The 24,924-nt window shown below is 42.1% G+C and overlaps 1 protein-coding gene across 1 annotated transcript in view; it reads right to left on the minus strand.

The window, feature by feature from the left end:
- Positions 1-1,357: 1,357 nt before the first annotated feature.
- The window catches only part of LOC104081964 (nesprin-2-like), a gene marked incomplete at both ends in the record, with an annotated part of 42,317 nt that continues 18,750 nt past the window's right edge, over positions 1,358-24,924 (minus strand). Inside the window, 20 exons of the mRNA XM_009584898.1 lie at positions 1,358-1,513; positions 3,288-3,464; positions 5,122-5,268; positions 5,718-5,900; positions 6,824-6,956; positions 8,041-8,237; positions 10,139-10,270; positions 10,865-11,038; positions 11,943-12,143; positions 12,313-12,432; positions 13,496-13,597; positions 14,138-14,212; positions 14,733-14,942; positions 15,197-15,349; positions 15,929-16,060; positions 17,557-17,701; positions 17,772-17,884; positions 18,830-18,955; positions 19,989-20,057; positions 22,023-22,250. Coding sequence (XP_009583193.1) covers positions 1,358-1,513; positions 3,288-3,464; positions 5,122-5,268; positions 5,718-5,900; positions 6,824-6,956; positions 8,041-8,237; positions 10,139-10,270; positions 10,865-11,038; positions 11,943-12,143; positions 12,313-12,432; positions 13,496-13,597; positions 14,138-14,212; positions 14,733-14,942; positions 15,197-15,349; positions 15,929-16,060; positions 17,557-17,701; positions 17,772-17,884; positions 18,830-18,955; positions 19,989-20,057; positions 22,023-22,250 — 2,973 coding nt within the window. The remainder of the gene's footprint in view (positions 1,514-3,287; positions 3,465-5,121; positions 5,269-5,717; positions 5,901-6,823; positions 6,957-8,040; positions 8,238-10,138; positions 10,271-10,864; positions 11,039-11,942; positions 12,144-12,312; positions 12,433-13,495; positions 13,598-14,137; positions 14,213-14,732; positions 14,943-15,196; positions 15,350-15,928; positions 16,061-17,556; positions 17,702-17,771; positions 17,885-18,829; positions 18,956-19,988; positions 20,058-22,022; positions 22,251-24,924) is intronic.

Consider the following 24,924-nt stretch of genomic DNA (forward strand, 5'->3'; position numbering starts at 1 on the left):
TCTTCATTCTCCCAGTCCCTGCCTTTGCTTTCTGCGGCTTGCGCGGTGAGGCTTGAGCACTTGCCAGTGAAGACAGGCAAAAAAATCATTGAGTACCTCATCCTTCTCCATATCCCAGGTAACCAGGTATCCCGTTTCCTTCCAGAAAGGGCCCACATTTTCCCTACTCTTCCTTTTATCCCTGACGTACCTATAGATAGGAACTGACTTTGCAATATCAGGGTCCCTGACATCCTAACTTCTAGAAAGTTATTTTCAGCTTGTCCTCTTAGTCAGAGGCTTTCTCCCATGGGAGAAACCCCACTGAAATCAATGGAGATGCCTCGGAGAATAACTTCTCCCCTAACACAATCAGCAGGATTATAAGCTGGGGACATGCTGGGGAAAGCTCAGCAATAAGTTCTTCACAACATGAGTAAATATCCGTACACGGAACATTTTCCTGTGTACTACACTTAAAGCCATGACCTTTTTTTCCCCCCACTTACTGTCCCCAAAACATTTTCAAATTTGGACCTCATTTTTATTGAGCAAATTAATTTTAATGAAACATTTTAGCCACCTGCATCCTAGCACTGTACCTTGATGTGAGCAGGTTAGTGTTTTAGTCAAAGATACCCTGCGCCTTTCTTCCATTCTGGCCCCTCGATACATTTCAGAGTGCTTCAGAGAGACAAGTAACTTGGTGTGTAACAGAGCACTAGGCAATAAAAGCAGCTTACTACAAGAGAGAGACACGTAACCATGGCAATGAAAGAACAAATATTCCATGTTAAAAAACAGAAAGGGAACACTGTACTGAGTGAGAACAGCAGACTGTCAGAGTACTAGAAGCCAATTATTAGCTGGCTGCACCTGCACTAATTTTGAGGGAGCTAATGCCTAGAAAAACACAACAAAACCAAAGTACACCCAGATTCTTGAGGCTGGTGCAGAGAGACTACATTCTAGAGCAGGAGTATAGAGAGTTGCTATTTTTCCAAATGGACTGTGTAGTTTCCACGACACTGCCACCACAGAGCTCTTCAAACTAATGGAATCGATAGCTTTTGCCATGGCTGTGCTGAACTGAGAACTACTTCTTTTGGAGGCATCTCAGAATAGGATCTACAATATTGCTGCACAACACTCCAAATACCACGGAACAACAGCAGATGCATCTTCAGTTGGAGGAAAAAAACCTTAAAATAGCAATTCACATCAAAAGTGGATCTGGCTCTGTATCACCTGAACCTAACATGCTTTAATTAAAATTATTTGTAGTATTCTTCTAGGACTTCTGTGTAGTTCTTTAGTTTGGATTCAGCAAAGTGCTAAAAATGTTTTTTATAATAGTATCACACATATAATGCTTTACCTTGCAATCATCTAATGTGTTCCGTGCAGAGATCAGACTTGCTGGGGTTTGTAAAGACCTCAGTCGATCACTCTGAGCTTCCAGCCAGTTGCGTAGAGTCTGTGCTTTGTTCTCATTTTCAGTAATATCCTCCAAAATGTGTTGCAGGTCTTGTATCTGAAAGTTACAGAACTATTTTAATTTACTTAAACCTAGAGATGGGCAGAAATAGGGCTCCCCCTTCCATGACAAAATTTGAGATTACAATATTTACATTGAAAATACTATTTAGAGAAAATATTTTCAAAGGAAAAGCTAAAATGTTTTACTGGCTCTTTAGGATCTGACCTTTTCCCTGGGAAGGAAACAAGGCAGTGCTGGTTCTGGAGCTGGCAAGCTGCAGATCTGACAAGTTCGGGGACCCTGGGCTACATGGGCACATTCATATGGAGTCTGAAAACCTCATTCTCCCTAAAATCCACCAACAAAGCTACTAATAAGCAAGGGACCTCAAGTCTCCTATCTTCAATTTTAGCCTAAGGATCCATTAAATCTTAGAATGCAGTTTCTTGAAAATGGTTAGAGAAGATAAATTTTTTCGCCCACAAAATTGAAATTTCGTCATGGAACTTTTCAATTGTGCAGGAACTGAATTTTCCACTTGAAAATGTTTCTGGAAGACTTTCTGAGTCAGAAAAATTTGGGAATTTTCTGTTTGATCAGCAGTGTTTATATCTAGATTCAGGGAGGGCAGCTTCTCCCAAAGCCCTGTAAGTTCAGGAGACAAACAGAGATGAAAGAGGAATGTGCTGGTAGAGGGATTCATTCCAGCAGCCTCACGTTTGCATTTTGGGATGCTAACCTTCCTCTGGTCTTTTCTGTGTCGCATGAGTCACATTAGCACTGGGGCACACAAGCACCAGCATCTAATTCTGAATGCATGGATTATTTCTAGCCTCACTAGAGTAAAGTAATTCTGAGGCACTGCCTTAAACAGATTTTCTGCACAGAAACACAGAAGATGTGCTGGTATAGTTAGTCTACATGTAGAATTTGCCTATCAGCTGCTGATCTTCAAAGCACTCCATTGGGAAAGCATATTTCATTACTGCAGGAGGAGGACACAGACACAGAGTAACCCATTTCCAGTGACCCAGGAGGGCTGGAGCAGGACTGGGAACAGATCCCTGCTGTGCCTTTTCCAGCAGGGTCATATGTCCCCATCTGAACACGGCTGTCAACACTACTTACTTAATAATTACTTTTTTGGCAAATCCAACTGCTACAACAGGAAAACAGGTGGTAGCTTAATATATCCCTATTTCTCATTCCCATCGTATGGCATGTGGAGGGGTTGTTTGCTTTTTTGGTGCTGTGTTTGCTGAGCAGGGCCTGGCTGTTTGTACCAAGCAGTGTAGCACCTCTCCTTTCCACAAACCATCCAGTGTTTTCTCCAATTAAGTTTTAAATGCCCCAACTTTCACAGCTTTAACAGATTTCACTAACAGGTTCCCCTGCAGACACTACCCTGAATTCCTCCTTTTTCATGGTTTTCTCAATATAGGTCTTTTTTGTTGACATGTCACTCACTGTATTTTCTTCATATAAGGAATCTTATTTTTTCCACCTAACACAGTCAACTAGTGTAAATCCCAGGCTCTCATGATGAGCAGATTTTTTTCTATTTTCCCTACCTGCACATTACAGGAGAGTTTACCCTCCCAGACCTTGCTGAGGTTTGGATGCCTTCCCACCACCTGATAGCTGATGTGCTACAAGACCACTCCATAGGCTGTCCACAGCAGGATGGACAGACAGCAGAGAGCACAGGGAGTCTCACTGTGTTCAACAGTGTTTTCAGACTCAGGGAGAAAGGCTGCTTGCAAAATACAGAGCACCGACACAGGCACGATCAGAGTTGTGAGAGAAAGCAATGAGAACTCAATCAAACCTTTTTGTTCAGAGATGCCTGCAGCCTGTGCCACCGCAGGTTCATCTCTCCAAGACACTCGGCAAATTCTGTCCTTTCATACCGCTTGCTTTCCACATCACAAGTGCTCATCTGCAAGAGTGACTGGTTAACAAAATCTACCATCCACTGTTTAAAGTTCATTTCCATCATATATTCCTGGAGGGGAGAAAAAAAAAAGAAGAACAAAAACGTAAACCAATTAGTTTGGCAGTTTTAATCTTATCAGTTCCAATGATGCTTCAAGGCATAGTTACGGGACATCCATGGCTTATTCTGAACCATGGCCTAAAATATTTTTCTGAAAGAGACCTGGCTGTAGGAATAATTCTCAATTTTTACTGTTCTATATTTGCGTAGCTATTTCCATCCACTGAAACTTTTGCAGAAAATCACTATCATTAGGTGAGTAGTTTAAGGTAAGAACAGGCTAGTGCGGGAGCAGCGAATAAAACCTAGGGATACCAGACCCAGTACTTTATCCATTGGACAATACCATCACACTGCCATGGGCCCAGATTAGGCTAAGACTGAGGCCTTCCCACACTCCTACAACTCACAGACAAATGCAGACAAGAGCTTGTGCTCCTTTATCAAATATCTGGTATCAGAATAGAGTATCGGAAAAAGTGTCCTCCAGCACCAGTGTCCTTGCCCACAGAGATGAGTGATAAACTATGCGCAAAGTGAGAACAACATAAGGGAATGCCTTTTTATTTCAGAAGGTCTTAGGAGAAGAGGGGAGGAAAGGGCTCCTCATTGTACATAGTAGCACCCAGAAAAAAGCCACCAGGGAATACCACAGTAGAGGGACTGAAGCCTTAGCTGCTTCCCTGTAGGAATTCATGACCTTCATCCCAGCTTTCTCCCCAGCATACACATCCCCACATTGCTGACAAGTGCAGAAGGCACACCTACAAACTCATCTCTAAATATCCAAAGGGTTAAAAAGCACCTCATGTTCCAACTTCCAAATCCAATTGATATAGACCGAAGTGTTATATATCTGCTACACTAAGGCACTTTGAAAGAAATGCTTACGTTGGCACTTGCCTTACGTGCAGTACCAAAGTGTCTGAGAACTGCAGCTGCAGACAGAGAACTGTCGTCCTGTCTGAGCCCAGAGCACCACTCGGTAGCTCTGGATAGGCAGAGAAAAATATAGCTCTGTAGGGATTCATGCCCTGAAGTTGGGCTCCCTGGCATCTATGGAGGTACAAGCATGGCATGGCTTGAATCCTTCCTGTGGCTGGGGCAATCAGCCTCTGCTATTGGTGCTTTAGCATGTCAACAGAGCCAAGAGTCTGCTGCAGTCTCTCTCTGCAGGGACATTCATCTTGTCCCTCTTTCCTAGCAGCTTATCTCTTTTGATGAAACGTAATATTCAAAAACCTTGTTCTCTAGTTAAATTAATCCTGGCTATGGAGCTCCAAAATTACGACATACTCCTTGTTGAAAAGGCAGACTAAAACACAGCACAAACATACTCTATCTTCCTAAGGGAGCAAAGCTTTCCTGCTCAACACACTTTATAATCTAAATATAAGAGAGAGAGAACAAGTGAGACAGATGGGACAGCATGAGGAAAAGGAGATTATAACACAATGAGCAGTAGCTGTATTGCAGGGCAGGCAGTGTTCTGTGCAGCATGGAAGCAAAAGGTTTTTATAAAGGAAGATGTTCAGGCACCTTTGAGACTGTTTGAGGAACCCTCTTGAGAGCAAGGGGAAGGATATGAGAGCGCCTGTAGGTTGTTTCCGTCCTTGTTATAGCCAAACACCTTGCAGAAGGCCTGGGCTTACAGCTTCCCATTTACCTTGTACTTCTGAAGAAGGCTTCTGACTTGGGCAGCACTACATTGTGAATTTATTGGCTCCTCATGTCCCTGCTGTTGTTCCACATGGTCCAGCCAGGTCATTAGTTCAGCAATAGCTTCCCGCGATGAAAGTTTTTCCATCTGAAGCTGGAGGTAAAGCATATAATGAACCCTCTACACTCTGCTTGTTAGAAATATCAAGGAAGATGACATCTGTATTTTTAGAAAGGCTCAGGCACTATAATTGCAATTATCAGGGTATGAACTTGAAAGTGAGCCCTGTGCTCCAGAGGGGCATATGACTTAAATTAAGAAAAGGTTGAGAATTCAGAAATTTGAAATAAAATTCTTTCTAATTGTAACAGACTTTCATATAAAACTGTAAAGATGATAGATGTGTGCAAAACAGCCCAGGAAGAACACTGCAATAATTAAACTGGAGTACAATATTGGGGATATTCTGAAAGCAATACAGACAACTAATTAGGAAAGAGGCGCTTTGCGGGCCTTATGCAGCAGCCGTCTGAATTCAGCAACAACATTTTCAAGTAATTATTTAGCTTGAACTGAGAGATGGCAGCAGAGTTTCTCCTCACCTGGTGAAGCTTTTCTTGGATGGCTGGGAGCTGTATAATCAGTTCTCCCCATTTTTGCTCAAACTTTGCCAAAGATGACCTAAGTGCTGCAGTATCAGCTTGCTTCACGTGAAAGAGCTGGTTGGCAGTGCTCACCACAGATGACTTCAGGGAAGATTTTTCATCAACTTCCTTAGAGAATGTCTGAGGGGCACGGGAGAAATTTAAGAGAGGGTAAATATTTATGTATCTATTTAAATAAAGAAGACAAACCAGGTTTTCAATCACAGGATGAACTGCCTCCACAAACAGATTTTAGCAAGTTTGTAAAGTTCAGAAAACCTAAACTCAACATGTTCTGGCAGCAGGTAAGGCCTTTTTCTGCCCAGCTTGATACAATGCTGAATGTCACCTTTTGCTCCACAGGGATTGGGAATATCCTGATCCTCACTTCACACAGAGGTCCAGGGAGCAACCCCAGTCCTTGAGTCTCCGGCCAGCTCACACCTACCAGTCCAACTGTCAAGACGTTTTGCTTTCCCACTGTGCAAGACTCCCTCTGTCAGGCCTTATATTGGGGCTGAACCTCCTGGCTAGTCATACAAGGGGAACACAGCACTAGGGGGGCAGGTGAAGACATGAAATGCAATTCAGCATGTTTTTCTTCCCTGACTTTGGCTCACCATCTTCACAGCCCTGCTGTCTTCACCCCTGCTCCCTGAGCCCACACTCCAGATTCAGTTGGTAAGGGGCCCAGCAGCTTGGCTGAACTGCTGTATCTGGTATTTGGCATAAGGAGCAAGACAGAAACCATGCTATTACACTGTGGATGCATAAGAGATCCTGGCTGGGCTGTGATATGTTGCAGTTGAGAGCTCATTACGCAAGGATTCCATTCTGATTTATGCATTCTGGCTGGCCTCGCAATCTGAGGGAAGGTCTTTGGTGGCCTCCCATCCTCATGGCTCCCCACACAGATAATGGGTTGGCTTTGGGGCACAAAGCCATTCAGTGCTACATTCTGTAGGCAGCTTCTGGGTCATGACAAATACAAAAACCACTCAAAAGGGTCATTTTCACCGGAAGTCATGATGTCTTATCTAAACCCGGCAGGAGAACTGACTTACAAACAAGCTGTTGATGTTATCCCTGATGGTGGGAAGATCTTGTGACACGTTGAGAGACTGCTCCTTCCAAAAATTTATTCTCTGCTGAGCAGAATCCAGCCATTTCATTAATTCCTCCGAGTCTCTGTTGTAGCTACAAGAAGAAAACAAAACACACAAACATACATCTAGCTGAGTATAGGATACACTTCTCACGCTCCAAGTTGTCTTCCCTTCTGTGAAGAGGCATGTGCGATTCTGGCACATATCCTGCTATGTAACCCTGCGGAAGCATGGCTATACAGCATGGATCAATGTGCAACACAGCAGTTCTGCTGGAAGTACATACGAGACTGTTCCTATCAGCTCTTTTCTGCTGGTCTGCTCTCCCTGAAAACATACTTTTTCTGTATCCACCCAGCAGTTGCCAGGACAAGCTCACATGGGTGAAAAGAGCTTTGCTGAAGGACAAAACCACCAGAGGAGACTGTGGACACTGCAAGATACAGTGCAGAATACACAGCAGAGGTAAATACCAACAAACACTGGCATGCTCTGTCCGCACTATGGGTCCAGCCAGCCTGAGCTCAGAGCACACAGAGCAGGTGCAGGGAAAGCTGAGCTTGGTACATCAGCAGGTGGATTGGGCTGTAGAACCCCAAACCGTCTCCACCTGACTGCCAGGACTGCATTGACAGTTGGCTTGGGCCATGTGAAAGCATTGAGTGTGCTTGGGTCCTTCCCCTTTGTAGAGCTTCAAAACACAAGTTGAGGCAGCATTTCAGCCAGGTCTTGAATGTTTGTAAGGTAGATAGTGTATGTGCACAGACAGGCGCATTATGCCTTTGCATGGGAATCAAGGCTAGCCTGCATTCGTAGCAGGCCAAAATGCTTAGGGCAGCACGATCAGAGCTTCTGTTAACACTTCCAATGTACGAACTGCAGCACGATGCAGCTAACTCTCACCTAGATGCACTGACTTTGCAATGGCAGCAATCAAAATATTTGTCCTACAAAAATAAGCAGGAAGAGAAGCACTTGTCTACACAATGAGAGAGGATCAGCTGTGTAATAAAGGGCCACTCTTCTCATCACCACTTTTTTTTTTTTTCTCATTTTTAAGTGAAAGGAGTTATGTTACTTATTAATTCACTGTCATATTTCAGAAAACACATCTATAGAAGGCCAGAAACTAATTTCTAGCTGATATTTCTAATTGCTTTCTGAGTTATACCCACCTGACCAAGAGTTTGAGTAATGTCTGAAGTCGGTGTAGTTCATGGCCAACTTTTTTGGTTAAAGACAACCACTGCTCTTCCAGCTTCCCAATCTGGCTTCTTATTTCTGGACAGCTCACAGCAGTTAGCAATTTCTTCCCTTCTTTCACCATCTGGTACAGCCTGGCATGCTTTTCATCAACACTGCTTTTGATTTGCTGTCAGAATATGGGAAGTTTGCAAAACAATAATATTTTAAAAACTGGAAACACAGCTAGCAAAACATGTATCATTTGTTCTAACTTTCTAATCTCACATTTCCTCTGTCATGTATTTTATTTTCCAAATGGAAGGAATCTGTACTTCATTACATGCAAAAGTAACACAGGAATGTGGGTTTATTTTTTTCCCCTGGATAGACCAAGACAGATCTCAATATAATTTCATACATTATCAGAATGACTGTGTTATGATGGGCTTTTTTGACACATGTAAACCTCTACATTGTCCAAACATATGACTGTCCTCAGCAGAAAGTTAGTGCCCTCCTGTTCTTAGAGGGCCTTCTGGCTCTATCCTATTTAAAAAAATGTTACCAGTGTTTTGAAGGAAGCTGTTGGGATAATTATTGAATAATGGTGGCACGGAGGAATGAAGAGTGAACAGTGAACACATTAAGTAAAAGACATAGGAGTGGTCTCGTTTGCTTAGACAGGTGAATAAAAACAAAGCATCATTTTACCATTGCTACACTTCATTGGTAGGTCAAAATGAGAAAAGGGAAAAAAAAGAAAAAAACCCCAGGAAGTAGATCAATCCTAGGGAGAAGGCAGAAAATAGCAATTGTGTGATGTGCAAGTACCTCACTTCTCTCCAGGCGTAAGGGGCTTGTACAGTATTGTTAATAGGGATATTTCTCTCACAGGAATTAAGCCCCAGAGAATTTTATTCTGCTCCGTCCTTGAAACCATGAAGCTCCAGTGCTGGGACTCCCTCCAAAAGCATCTTCTAAAGCCTTACTACTTTGTTTCTGATGTCTTTAAAGACTTAAGAGTGAAAAGCTAGTTAAGAACTTACTTAAAAAACCAAAGCGAACCAAGCAACTTCACCATCAATGGCTATGCAAATATTGCATGTCTCCTGTCTCAGCGTGACAGGCATCAAAAGCACAGAGGGCCACTGTGGTTGTAAATATCTACTGTTGATTTATTTCAAAAGCTTTACTGTAGCTCAGAATTTTCTGGGAACATCCAATGATCTCTTTCATGCAGTCAACTATATTAGATCATAGTGGTCCTTTTTGCCTTAATAGTCTATGCATCTAAATATCAAACTGGTCTCAATATAGACCCAAAGACTCATTAATTCAAAAATTTCTAATACAGTGGGTCCTCTGAAGACTGAGAAAGGTCAAACCTGTGAGGAATGCAGAGCACTCTGTGAAGATACATCACTAAGTTTATTGAACACTATTTCTTCTTAATTTTATGAAACAACCATAAAGGCTGCTTTCATATCCTTATATTCAAATGTGTTTAAAACATAGATAAAATGTTTCCAACTGGACTTGAGGTTCTAAATAAAGGTGTAGCTCTGCCATCAGAGATGCAGCTGGGAACAAGCCAGGAGCCTATTTGCCATTCTATACAAAAGGAATTTTAGTTTCTTTGTTATGATAGAAATCAGGACATCTTATTTTGAATTCTCAGAATTTTAAAAAGAGCTGGTAAACCTGTAGACCTTCTATTGCAACCAGGAGTTCATATATTGGAAGCCACTGGGTTGATTCTCCTCTTCCATAGGTTTTACATCATGGCATGAAAATCGTTCCTGAATTACAAAGAAGTGGCTCTGTGTTCACACCAAGGCTCCCTGCTGTCCTTGGGATCCATGTAGCCTGCACACTATCTTCTCCCAAATATTTGCATTTGAAGACCAAGTTCTAAAGAACCTATAGTCACTACTCCCACTTACATGAACTTATAGCCCCTGGCTGAAATTAGCAGCCTGATCTCCTGCTACTTTTAAAAGTAAGTTTACAGCTTGCATCCACACACAAGGACAAAAAGCTCTACAGATCCATGAAGAAAACCAGTCAGAGAGACAGACACATAAATACCTGTAGAAGTGCAATCCTTTCCATTAATCTTTCTTCTGTTTCTTCAACCAAATTCACAGAAGGCAATGTAGAGGCAAGTGCCTCTAACTCCTTATTGAAAACTAGGCATTCATCATCAAATTCCACCCATTCCTAAAAAATACATTGCATCATTAACATAGCACACATCTATCTGCACTTTTGCTACACCAGACTGAGGCCTTAATGCTTATTCTAGCATCAGCAGCTCTTACTTTAATGAAACAAAACACGAAAATAGGTGAATAATATGAAAATATTAAAGTGAGACATGATTTCACCACAGATGAATTAATTCATTCATTCTCTAATATCTTCAAGGTTTCTTATTTCAAAGTGGTATACTTAATTTTTCATTCTCTGGGGTGTTTTAAGATCAATATTTAGGTTTTATTTTACAGTGGTGCTGGTATTTTTGTGCCTTAAATGGCTCTCCTGTCAGCCCAGGCACTCAAAAATTACTGCAATAAGTCATAAAGTCCCACCCATGCCGGAGTAATGGGTTGAAATGTCCATTTCAGAGGTTTTCAAGGAAAAAAGCCAGTTTACTGACACACACAGAACAAGTAATAGACTGTTGCTGTCCAATGGAGACAGCAAAGGACAACTACTAGCCAAAGAATCACTGGTGTGGAAAGGGTTCCCCTAGACACAACTCTTTTCCTTCTTCCCTCCAGCTTTTACTCTGGGTTTCTTTTGACTGATTACCTTTAACAGGCTCTCTAAGTGTATACCATACTGGCAGGCCTTCTGCTCCAACAACTTGACTTCATTCACCAGCTCTCTCCAGAATTCCTCTCTCTTTTGTAGGATGGAGGGAGTCACTTTCTTGGAAAATGCTTGCATGAAAGCCATGTGAGTCATGAGGTTGTGGAAAAAGTCCTAAAAAAAAAAAACCAAGTTAAAGCTTGCTCTTTAAGAGAGATCACACACCCACAGCAACAGTATGAAGAAGACAGAGAAGACTCACTGAGTAGCCAGTTTCAGGGTCTCTCATAGCTGGAGTCAGGAGCCTTCTACCGAAATTCTGCATCACCCCAAGATGGGCAGTTACTGATCATTTTACAGTTAGTCAAGAACCAGTGATAGAATAGAATAGAATAGAGTATTTTCAGTTGGAAGGGACCTACAATGATCACCTAGTCCAACTGCCTGACCACTTCAGGGCTGACCAAAAGTTAAAGCATGTTATTAAGGGCGTTGTCGAAATGCCTCTTAAACACTGACAGGCTTGGGGCATCGACCACCTCTCTAGGAAGCCTGTTCCAGTGTTTGACCACCCTCTCGGTAAAGAAATGCTTCCTAATGTCCAGTCTAAACCTCCCCTGGCACAGATGAGTTGCATACACTATTTTCATTTATACATTTCTAAAGAAAAAGATATACATTTATACCTTCAGTTCATATGAAATACAAAGATGTTGTAGGAAGATGCTAGAATTGCTAGACATCAATTTCAGGAACCTTACTGATTTATTGACAGTAATTAGAAGGACATGTGTTTTCCTCACACATCAATCTATTGTGATGTAAGCCGAAGTAGTATTAGACTGACAAAACTGAAATCCCAATCTTAATTTATCACCAAAACAACCTCTCTTTCATATTTTAGTGGGTTCTATTTTGGTCTACTGAAAAACTTTGCTTTGCTTTCTGCACATATTCCATTCCCTCCCCTATGCTATGAGCTAGTTATTCTTCTCCATAACACTGGAGAGAAACCAGTCACAGAAAATAGTGCTCCTGCTATGCTGATCTGAGCAGTGCTGTGATAAGCATCTTATACCTTGTGATTTTCCAGGTGAGACTGTAGAGCTGCTCTGCTTTTCGTTAGCTGCTTTGGATCTTGTGCAATCTTCTCTTGTCCAATAGCTACCAGCTCTGCAAATCCATTAAGTAAGTCCTCAAACTGGCTCTCACTGATGGAAGGAGGGTTCAGTTCCACATACTTTGCTTTCAGAATCCCCCACATGTCATCCAAAACATCCTACAATGTAAACACAGTTTAGTGATTCATGAGGGACAGAAATGAATCCTACAAACCCACACACACATTCCCAGAATGCAAAATAACCATCAGCCTTTTGATGCTAAAAATACCTCGCTTAGAAGAATCAAACCTTGCTGAGTAAGTGGAAATTGTACTGTGCTCTTACCTCTAATTTATAAGCTTCCTGGATTAAGGTGGTAGGTAACTGAAATCTTTCCCCATGGCCTCTCAGTTTTGCTACTTGGTTTTCAAAGTTTTGCAGCTCCAAAGCACAGGCATCAGTTTTCTGAATTAAGGACAAAATAAGCTATTAGGAAGAGTTCTGTTCCATTAAACTTTCTATTATCACTAGTAGTGCAGCAGATCCAGGGGCTGTGCTAGTACTGCGTAAGTTCACAATGAGACCCTGAGATCCAACGAGCTTATAGGCTAACTTGACAAGACTGTTCAGGACACAGCTTACTGGGTTCACATGGCACAGCCAGGAAGGGAATTCAGGTCTTGTGTCTCAGTCCAACGTTCAACATGCATTTCAGTTTACTAATTCAAGAACAGCCATTAAAAAGAACCATGGACTCAGAAAATACCATTTTTTCTTATGAAGTAGAAAGGCTCAGTCAGGGATGGATTGAGACAGGTTCTCTCTGAAGGAAGGAAAGCTATGTACTTCTGGCATTACTCTTCTACGAGTGGTTACTTGACAGAATATATCTAAGGCAGCAGTCCCTGCTAGGGGATTCAGCAGTTCTGAAAATAGCTTTCAGCCTGGCAGAAAATTATGCCTGTAAACAAGGTTATGAGCCTGTAACAAGAAAGTTTGCTTAACCAACAAGTAGATAGATGGCTGATGACCATTCTGGGGAGGATATGCAGTCTGTTCATTTTTAATTCTCTGCTAATCCCTATGAAGGTCAAAGAAAACAGCTTAACTCGTCAAATGCCATGTGATAAAGTGCTCATAAATGCTGAATGAGTAGATATAAATACTGGAGCCCTATTCCCACAACAAAAAGCTAGTTTTGCCTATAAAAAGGCATAATGTGTGATGTGCTGTACTTTTTGTAGCTCTTTTTCTTCCTGTAGTGTGGGGTATATTTGCTCTGAGAGGTTGTGGAGAGACTGGTTCCTCCACTCCAACTACTAAAAGGACTGGAATTAGGTCTGACTAAGGACTGGGGTGTAGTGGGGGTAAAAAAAAAAAAAGGGCTGGCGAACTCTCTCCTTCCTCCATTCTTAAAACCTAAGTGAGACTCAACTTTAGAAAATATGAAACTTAATAGATTGCAGAAAACTGGAAATAATAGCTGATGCTGAGACTTTTTCCTCTCCTTTCCTTCGAATGAAATTACCTGAAGCTGTTCAGAAACATTATGTCCACGTATTGCATTCAAGCATTGTTGCAGAGTAGCTTTTTTCTCAGTTAACTGATCGTAAAGCAGCCTGGTTTCATTCTGCAAAAGAAACAAACATCAGAAGTATATCACATATGAGGAATATAGTAATGACCAGACAAAATTACATAGCAAACAAAATGGTTACCTCTTACAGCAAAAGCACTTTTTTTCCTCTTTAAAAAAACAAAATAAAGCATGTGCATTATGGGCTTAAAGCAGTAATTTAGGGAGGGAAATTCTGTAGTCCGTGTAGTGTAAGAAAGCAGATTACTCTGTCACAATGATCCTCTATGACTGTAAAAATCTGTGAAACCTATAGAGAAACAAACTCTTCTCTTCTGAAAATGAGAAAATGAGCCCATTACTGGCGACTGACGGAGCTCCATGGATTCTGCATAAGTGAACATTGCAAGACTAGTCCTGCTACTGTTGGAAGACAACATCCCAGTGTTCTTCAAAGGAACTGTTTTATTATTCAGCAGTAAAGAGGTAAAGAGCTAGGCTGACTTGCAGATGATGAGCACACTGGAGTTTTGCTGGACACTGGAAACTGTATTTCAAAGACCAGGTTTTCTTTCCTTACTTCAGCCTAAATACCTGATCTGAGTATTTTCCATTCATACCTAGTAGATTTAGCCCATCATCAGAATCTGTAGAAAAGTTTCTCATTATCTGCTTTTCCGAAAAAGAACAAAAAAAGGCAAATTTGCAAAACTATGGCTTCTGCTACTGTGGCACAAAATCTAAAGGAACAGTAAATACAAAGGGTGAAATCAACCTCCAATACATAGCTAAAAGTAGCCCAGTGCCAGACATGGCATCAGGAGGGAAGAAGCCTGCCCCTCCTGAGTCCACACAGCAGCAGAAAGAATATACAAAACCCTCCTTCGCCTAATCTCTACACAGAGAAACTTGCTTTAGCCTGTAGCTCAGCGTGCATGGGATCCCAAGTTACTTCCATCCTTTCTGCATGCAAATTTTCTACTGTGATCAACGCCTCTACGGTAGTCAGCATTGCAAACAGCACTGTAAATAGCAAAATTAATTTGCTTCTTGAGAGGCCAAGACAAGTTTGTTTAGTACCAAAAAAAAGAAAGCCCATTATAGATTGCTCATCTGTAACCCAAATGCATTAACACTGACAAGTCTAACAGATGCTGTGAAACAAGATGTGCATTTGGCAGTGGAGTACCTGATAATTGCTATTATGATCCAGCCCAGCTTTCATTGAGTTGCTCCTTGAAGCAGTGGCAGCTTGAGTTTGTTCCAGCCGCGCCTGCAAGTTGTTAAAGCACTCACAGAACACATCTGTGCTCCCACCAGCGCAGCTAATAGACTTTAGAAGATCATCCTTTTTATCACTCAGATCAGCGTGAAGCTTTTGCAGCTCAACAGAAAGAGTCTAAAGGGTTGAAAGAAAGATAACATGAGTGAAAATGGTCTCTGTCTAAGGAATGCCTGTAAAAGGCAGCAGGACTCAAGTTGATAATTGTTGTTAAAAGCAATAGGCCCAAATCTGTGCAACACCAAATAGTTTGGTGGTGTTATTCAGGAATAACACCAGCAAAACAGAGAGGAAATATCAGGCCATATATATTCTGTTGTAATAGAAATCCACTGGGGTTTCTCCTTCCCTGGATGCTTTAGGACAGTTACCTCATAAAGAGCCTGCTGCACGGCTGCCTCTTCAGTGGAGAGGACTGAGGTGTTTAACATCTCCTCCATGTTATTCAAACATCGGCTGATTGCCAGAAGCAGCTCAAACAATTTTCTGTCCAGATTGGAAGAGACTTCCTCTGCCACATTATCCTGGTTAACAGCAAGTCAGAAATTTTCAGTACTTTCACCCAAGGCACGAATAAAATTTATTCACTTGTATAAGGTTAGAGGTTCAGTCAGCTAATAATAAAATGGAATTAATGAAATACTGAGGGACAGACTTCGATGAGACAGTTATATGCATGTAATATACAGAGCTGTCAAGGCCAAAGCTGAGACAATGACCCTTTATGTACTGGGAGTGACTGTGGTCTTATAGGTCTCTAATCTCAGGAAAGGGCACAACACAATTTGTCTTGTCAGCTCCAATACTGCAGATTTACTGAAATCATTCACACGCTCCTTGCTTTATACAGTTTGAGGAGTTTTACTGACACTAGCAAATCTTTGCATTCAGGTAGCAGAAGTATCATAGCTGAAACCTGAAATGTTTCCTTTCAAAATCCTAAGTTGATTTCTACATTATAGTCCATACCTGATGCAAAAGCTACACTACAGGGAACGCCATCTGCAATAATATGATTATTGGTTATGTTTCCCAGTGCCAGACAGTGTCTTGTGTCTAGAATCCCTGGTATTTTTTGCAATGCTAGGACATGCCATTTTTACCTGTGCATGCACCACATTTGCTTCTTGGCTTAGGTCTCCCAGCTGGACAGTGTAAGTTTTCAGTTCTTCCACAGTTGGGGTTCCTGCACTAGCAAATGTGCCTCGGGGCAGCATGTTCATCTTCGTTGTAATCTAACATTTGGAAAAAGAACAGCTCAAATGAAGACAGGACTATGGGCAACCAGATAACACTCCTCTCAAAAAGCGTGGAAATGAAAGTTTCAAGGCATTAATATAAAACACCTGGATAGCAGGGTTCCTTTTTTACCAGCAAAAATTAGTTGGGGAGGCTATGCCCTGTTGGCAGATTGACTGAAAAAGGAGTCTCTGATTCCCAGCTTCACAGGCTACAAGTTGTAGTTTGTGTTAAGGCAGCCCTACTGCCCACTGCAGTGTAAGTCTTGCCTGAAAAAGAGCTGACATTCATCCTTTTACATGACTGATATTCTTCCATGTAATGCAGTAATTTTAGAGAACAGGGAACTAGTCATTCTAATTTAATGTGAACAAAACTGTTAATAACAGAAATTATAGTTTTGTCCAAGCAGTAAAATTCTGCAGTCTGTTCAGACTCTTGTTGCAGTCCAAACTCTGCTTCTGATATGTGAGAAAGAGAGAACACAATGGCGAATGGCAGAACAAAATTTAAGCCAGAGATTCGTTTTGACCAAAATGTTCTCACTTGCAAGAACTGAGACTTAACCCACATCCATGAAAATCAGCTGGGAGCTTGCTGGCTAACTCTCTTAGTTCTCTTGAAAGAATTAAGCAGATAACATCTGGTCTGAATGTTAATTACAACTATGTGCTCCCACACTATGCTTGGTAGTCACTACTTCAGAGACATTATTTACCTCAAAGTAAAATTAAAAGACAGTCATGAAAACAGTATGCAGTAACAATTTCCTCTGGAGAACGCTTGCACAGATTTCAGTTATCTGATGAAGAGACATGATATGATGATGCAGGAAGATACACTAATTGCTATCTTTATCACAACCAACTGCCTGTAGAAGGAGTGTTTTACTGAACTTAAACAGACCTGAGGTTCCACAAGCTGGCAGAGAGGAGATTTCATCTTTGATGACAGCTCTTGTTGTAAATATTGCCATTTATTACCCGTTTGGTCCTTTGGAGGTAAGGTGGGATCAGCATGCTTGCTCTTTGGATCAGATTCTCCATTGCTGTATTGAGAAAACATTGTTAGAATGGCAAATACTGAAACAGAACAAGCAAAATTAGATTTGTAAGACTTCCTGAATAAGATTAGTTTTTATTGCTCCTGCCTCAAAACCAGAGTGAAACCAAGTGCATGGATGATCTTTAATCCAAGCTTTGATACATTTCTATGGGCTTTTCCCTTTCTGTGAAACACCATAGGGGCCTGCTGGCAGCCTCCATCTCTGAAATGACAATATGGGGAGCATAGTCCCGTAGCATGTCTTGGTTCCATGCTGGAAGGTGCATGATCCCAATGCCCCCTTTTCAAAGATGCTGCCTTTAAACCTGGCTGGGTATCTCTGTGCATTTGTACAGCAAAGGCTGTGAACAGAGATACCCAACTTGCCTCCAGATGGGCCTGCTTTAGTTTATGGCAGGTATCAGTCCTGCCTGATATCAAGACTGACTCTAAACACCGGAGTCAACCCAATATCAAAGAGGGTGTCACATAAATGAGACTCCCATTTCTCTAGACTGTTGATGGCAGAAATCTCCAGCTTCTGCAATTTTTCTTCTAAAGGCACACATCCTTGCACGGAACCAATGGTGCCACTGCAAAGTTTCAGCAGGTTTAGGCAGTTTTACATCACTGAATCCGGTAACTGATTTTGTTATTTTGTACCTTGATTCTAATTTCTGAGTCATGCTGTCCTCAAACTGTGGCTGCATTTTTTCTACGCATGATTCAATGAAGTCAATGACGCTTTTCTGCTCAGCTGCTTTTACTTTCAGGTCCTGTGCATAGAGAATAGTATGACAGTAAAATCAGTTGTGTGCACAATATTAATCTGAAATGATGATTGTGCTTTTCCAATCACATTTTACATGAATTCTTTTAGCAAAGAAAATAGGAATACATCTATCAGAATAAAATGCAGTTTATGTGTAAACATGAGTTTACCAAACAGTTTCCTGAAAACATGTATTTTTATGGAATGTATTTCTGCCTGAGCTAAAGTTTTAAAAGCAAAAACGATGAGTCAGAAACAAATTATGCACATATGGAAATTTAAAGGCCATCGACTGCCATGCTTATACAGAGGAACAGACAAGGGAAAATGGGGATTTGCTCAAATATGAGGTTGAGTTCCATTAGTTAAAAAGAGAGTGTCGAGTGAAAAGTGAGCAATTTTAGCAGCTCAGGCTGGATCATTTTCTCCAACTCTTTTCTAATAGCATGAAAAAGGCAAAAGTTAATTTTCAGTTAGCAAAACAGAAGTAGTTTACAGAACACAGAACATCACAGAATTTTTTTGTTAACAACAACCTTAAAGCCATTGTGAATTAGCCCATGGGAAAAGGTTCACAAAGCTTTAGCTTCAATTTAATCTTCAAACACAATGTCAATATATAGATTCAGATTTCATAATACATCAATGCTTCAAAGATAGGAGATTGGAGGAATGGGTGATACCATCTGAATCATTATCATACAAGGCAAGTGTCAGGGTACCATCCAGCTTTGTAGCATTACTAAACCTTTTGGACATGGGATTTTAGGGGTGAGGCCTTTCTCCATCCTGACAAACTCCCCTAATCCTGGAGGAGAGGGGTGGCTGAAACCTACCCTTGACAGACTTGATCCCACAGTGAAAATTGCAGCAGGTAATAAATGCAGCTATCCCCCGACACCCACAGGGGACGTGGAGCAGCCTGGCTCCTGGACGGTAGGAGAATTACCTGTGGGTGCTGGAAACCGTTGTGCCAAATGGGTGGCTGTTCAGCAAGGGCAAGCTGGGGCGTGCTGGAGCCATTTGAGTGTAGAATCTCAAGGGGCTCTGGGTCGATCCTCTCCCTGTTGTGAATCTGTAAAGAGAACTGTTGCGGGAAGGCTTCCAGACTTGACAAGAGGGCAGAAACTGCAGGGGCAATTTGGGGAAATGGCTAAAGTGGAGCTGTCTCGGACTTACCATACATAGAATCAGCAGTGCATGAAACACAGTTGCTACTCTTGCAAAGATTTCTGTCCAGTTCCATTTACTGGAAGTTTGATCCATTCTAACCTGCTGCTAAAGTCCTCGCTTTTCTCTCCCTGACAGTTACAAGGCTTGTTTTGCTTTTCCTGTTAGCAGATTAATTGATACTAACCCTCCATTCTTATTGTTTGACCAAATTATAGGGATGTGCAATTTATGCTTATAAACTTGCTCATGCACCTGGATTTTCTATCTGTCTGTGCTCACAGAGATATTTCAACAGGAGCCTTTACTAGCACTAACTCTCTCCTGGGCCATGCAAGCTCCCTTTTAGACTGTGCTCCTCCAGCACCAGAGAGACTGTGGTTGTTCTTACACAAACACATCAGGTGGGCTTCTCTGGCCCCTTGCACAACAGAGCGGGAATTAGCTCTGAAGCTGGGAGTTACTGTCTCACCCATTGGGAAACTCAGCAAAGAGCGTGCAGTTGTGGCGCAGGAGAGGTGGCAGTCACTGCCCTTGCCATTTACGCATTCTTTAAAGAGAAAGTTACTGCTTAAAGGCCTCTCTGCTGTGATAGTCAGAGACAAACATCATGGCATTTTAAAGGCATTTAAAAAAACCAAACCAAACAAAAAAAACTTTATCCTTTTCCTGTACTCCTCACAAAATCTTGACCTCTGTTACTGAGCCCTTAAAGCAGAAAAGATGTTGTTCAGGGTGGATTAAAAAGCCACTATTTGCTGCAAACTACAAATAATTATACAGCATAAAGTAGAATAATAGCAAGTCTGACATTTCTGATTGACTTTTCTCCCTTCCTTGCTTCACATAGTGAGCTCTAACTGTTCTTCTGCAACTACAGCACATTAAAGCACCGTGACTCTCTCACTCTCACTCTGCATAACTTTCATATGCTTTACCTGATCTTCATTGTATTTGTCTTGAAGCATCATCTGGACTTTTTCCAAATTGCACTTCACTTCCTTCAGCTTCAGGGAAAGAGAGCTTCAGGGAAGGAGCCTCTGTCTCTTGTGGGTAATCTGCACTGTCTCCACAATCTTCCAGTAAAGAACTGACCTTTTGTTCAATCTCTGATAACATCACCTAGAAGGCACAGCAGGTAATTATTCATTCTTAGAAGTACAATACTCCTTTCCTAATAACATTCTGAAGTCAATGCTCACACTTCCCCTGTCTGAAAAGACTAGAAACATACAGGCAAAAAGAGAAATAGCTGAAAGTCCCTAGATTTTCTCCAATATAGTCTCTTTTTATTCTGAACAATTAAATAAATTTTATACAGAGTTAGTCTTAAAACTGTTTCAAACAACAGCCTCTGCAGGAAGTTATATTAACTCAGATATGGAGTAATGAAAGAGGAGAGCAGAAATGATAAGACCCCATTCAGATGCAACCCAGAAGACAACACACCCCAACAGGGGAGAAGGAGGCAGTGCACAGACTGATCACATCACCCTTTGGGAGGAATGATGCTGAATTACCAAAACATAGTAACATTACCATGTGTCAGCCGGGCCATTGTAAACTGTTGGGATCTGGTTTTTGATTCAAGCTGCTGTGAATCAAAGTGCATCTCCGCATTACTTTAAACTCACGATTTTAAGGTGAGTGTGGAGACAGGTACTCAACTGCAAAGTAATCAACTGCAACAAATTAACTGCTTTACGTCATACAGCCATATCTAGAGACTGCTTTGCTTTGTGCTATGTGTATTTTTCTGCATAGATCTTGACTAGGTTAGAAAAACTCACCACCAAGTTCATGTCTTAACATTGCGCCAAACTGTTAAAAGCCGACAGGAATTCAGCAGTGCTTACAGCTGCCTGAAGCCTGCTTGGTTTTACTGGTTGGAACCGCCTTGTCGAAGCCTACATTGACATCAACGCTGAATGGGATCCAGACACAGCCAGCTACTTAGGTGCATTTAGGATCCTAATTACCACAGAGTTCAGCACCTGAGCACTTGGCTGAATCACAGCCTAAACCCAGAGGCACTTCTTGACAAGGACTCACTTCCTATTAAAAAAACCCCACCTAACAATAACAACAAAACAGCTGGAAATATCTCCTAGTAATTTAAAATGGGGACATTTTGGTATTGGCTCCTTTATGGTGAGTGAAGTTCATTGCTTTAGACTCAGTGCTCGAAGCAAACTGATACACCAGACTGTCACCGCAGGGAACTTCAAAAGTGGCATGCCTGCACATTTTCTTTTAATCTGCACACCAGAGAAAAAAGCTGCGTGCCAGGACTCCCACCCACCCCAGCCCCTCATGCCAGTCCTGTTTTTCTCCACGCTTTTTCACCAAAGGGTACCACCCACTCCTTTCCTTCCGCTGCCATCAGGGGCAAGAGCCTGCCCTAGAAGTACAGCAGTAGGCCCAAATATCGCCACTGCTCACAGAGGGCAGGGGAAAAGGCGCTATCTTTCTACCTATGCTGGCAGCTTTTTGCAAAAAGGGCAAAAGAAGAATTTACCAGCATGGAAGCTATATTATACCAGTCTTTTAAATCACACTGGCAAAAATAGAAAGTGAAAATGTCAAACGAAAAAAAATATTCCTTTTCTTCTAGCTGATTTATCATGATTGAGACCAATGAAAAATTGCCATTTAATAGAGGATTCAAACTATACCGAGCCATGTTTCTGAAAATAATCCAAAGAAAAACAAAGCTTTAAAAATACTCCAGAATTCTACCTAAATCCCCCGGATGCATAAAGATCCCAACTCTAAAAATAGGTATTTTAACTAAGCCCTTGGAAAGCTGCACCTGAAACTGAAGCCAAGCGGTTACCTGCTTTCTGCACAGTGTAACGAAGCCGATTAAGCGGGGAAAGGAGAAGCAGTAAGCACAGCTTTTCTGCAGACACACACCCCAGGGAAGGGTGACTTGTTTGGATGGCAGCAGCAAACTGACCACTCCACCTTACCTGGCAATCAGCAAGCTGCAGTTCCACCATCTGCTGCATTTCAGGGGTCTGGGGGTCTGATCTCAGGGACACTTTAGTTTTGTCTAGCCATTGTTCCAGCTCGGCAACCTGGGCCTGGCACATCTGGAGGATCGTTTCTGGCTCAGGCCTATTGCCATCCACCGCTTCCTCTGAATCTCCCGTTTTCCCTCGAGAGCCCCGGGTGGCGTTGGGGACACCGGTGTCGGTCTGAAGCAAAGCACATGAAAGAAATGCGGTTATCTGTCTGTTTTTTTCTTTCTTTCCCCTCCCCTTACCAGTGGGAAATGTTTAACTTTCACACTCACAGAGCTCCGAAACCACTCAGCCACCGTGTTCCCAGATTAAAAAAAAAAAAAAAAAAAAAAAAAATAAACCCCCAACCCAAAAAAAAAAAAAAATTTCAGCCAGGCGATCCAGGATCTGGTGTAACAGGTTTCCAGGCAGCGATTTGCATTTGCACAGGTATACCTGAGCGCACGGGAAGAGGGATGACTCACCATTAACCAGTCCTCCCCTGAGGAGAGATGTTTTTCTGTGGGAGTTGGATGTAAAAGCAATGCAGTTTAAATCTGCAAAGCAAACTGTTGGGCAACGCTTATAAGCTACTTGCATGTTTGGTTCCAACAGTCAAATATGCTTTATTTGGGCTCTCGGTCACACAGAAAAAAAATGGTGTATTTTTAAGCATGTCTTGTGTAATTCTTTCTTCTTATTTGCCCTCCTTTAAGAAGCAATATTGCACACTTCCGAAATAAGGAGAAGTCTAAAGCGCTCGGAGATATCAGCAGGTGCGTGGAAGGCTGTACAGGTATGTATATATCTCCACACATGCAAATACCGGTACTTAGTAAGTAAATCAAGCACAACACCACAAGAACAAAGCTACCTGTACACTCCCACGGCTCTAGAGCATACATTCAGGCAACTGAGGTGGTCAGTGGTAGTGCACAAGCTCCGTGTTAAAATGAGATTTGGCAGAAAATCAGAGAGCAATAATGCATTGTTTCAGCTATCAATGTCTTACTTTAATCATTACTGTTCTTGTTTGCCTCCAAGATAGTATGGGACAGTGCCATTAAACACAGAAAGTAGATCTGAGTATACAGATCGCAGAACAGTCTAAATATGTCTACTGAGGTATATGTGACTGAAGAAATAAAAATGTACCAGTTTACTTCAACCTCCACCTGAAATTTCCAGCTCTAGTTCTAAGTCTGTTTGGTTTAGTTCATTCATTTAAATAACAAAACATTACACATGTATAATACTGTGCATGACACCCTTTCATCACACGCGCACGTGTACATAAGCATTTAGGTTACACCTATGGCATACTCTGCCCCTCCCCAGCTAGACGTTGTTACTGCAGTAAACTTTATCCCCTTCCTCTACAGAAATAGAAACTCAGATATATAGTCAAATTAGTTGAATAAAACAAACTGGTATCGTCTGTGCAGGTGTTCATCATGTGTTCATGTGCCAAGACCAAGACCACTAAGGCACCATGGAGTGGATGGTTACCATGGCTCAACTGACAAACAGTAGAATCATAGAATGGTTTGGGTTGGAAGGGACCTTTAAAGGTCACCTAGTCTAACCCCCCTGCAGTGAGCAGGGACATCTTCAATTAGATCAGGTTGCTCAGAGCCCCGTCCAGCCTGACCTGGAATGTTTCCAGGGATGAGGCATCTACCATCTCTCTGGGCAACCTGTGCCAGTGTTTCACCACCCTCACAGTATAAAATTTCTTTCTTATATCTAGTCTAAATCTACCCTTTTTTAGTTTAAAACCATTACCCTTTGTCCTATCACAACAGGCCCTACTAAAAAATCTGTCACCAGCTTTCTTATAAGCACCCTTTAAGCATAGAAAGGCTGCATGACCCATGATCTTCCCAGGCACAGAGGCGAGGCTGACAGGTCGGTAGTTCCCAGGGTCCTCCTTTCTACCCTTTTTAAAAATGGGTGCAATGTTTCCCTTTTTCCAGTCACCGGAGACTTCATATGACTGCCATGACTTTTCAAATATCAGGGAGAGTGCCTCGGCAACTACATCAGCCAATTCCCTCAGGACTCTGGATGCATCTTGTCAGGTCCTACAGACTTACGTATGTTCAGGTTCCCCAGGTGGTCACAAACCTGATCTTCTCTTACAGTGGGAGGGACTTTGCTCCCCCAGTTCTTGTCTTGCAGTCCATCCACATGAGAGGTGTGGGAGGAGAGGTCACCAGTGAAGACTGAGACAAAAAAATTGTTGAGTACCTCAGCCTTCTTGTCCATTGTTACCAGGTTGCCAGATGTGTTCATCAGGGGGGCTATACTTTCTTTGACCTTCTTTTTCTGGCTAACATACCTATAGAAGCCCTTCTTATTACCCTTTGCATCCCCTGCCAAGTTCAGCTCCAGCCATGCCTTGGCCTTTCTGACCCCATCCCTACGCAATCGGGCAGCGTCCCTATACTCTTCCCAAGATACCTGTCCCTGCTTCCACTGCCTGTGCATTTCCTTCTTGTCCTTTAGTTTGACCAGCAGGTCTCGACTCAGCGATGCCGGTCTCTTGCCTTCCTTTCCTGATTCCTTATAGCTGGGGATTGAGAGCTCTTGCGCTCTACGGAAAGCATCCTTAAAGATCTGCCAGTTCTGTTCTGCTCCCTCGTCCCTGAGGGCAGTTTCCCAGGGGGTCCTATTGACTAATTTCTTGAACAGCTGGAAGTTTGCTTTCCTAAAATTCAGGGTCCTGACTTCACTCTTCGCCTGACCCATATCCCTCAGGACTGCAACCTCCACCACTGCATGACCACTGCAGCCCAGGCTGCCTCCAATCTTGGCGTCACCAATTAGCTCACTTGCGTTGGTGACCATCAGGTCCAGTATCGCATCC

Source organism: Fulmarus glacialis, unplaced genomic scaffold (assembly GCF_000690835.1).
Source record: "Fulmarus glacialis isolate BGI_N327 unplaced genomic scaffold, ASM69083v1 scaffold4599, whole genome shotgun sequence".
Taxonomy (NCBI): Eukaryota; Metazoa; Chordata; class Aves; order Procellariiformes; family Procellariidae; genus Fulmarus; species Fulmarus glacialis.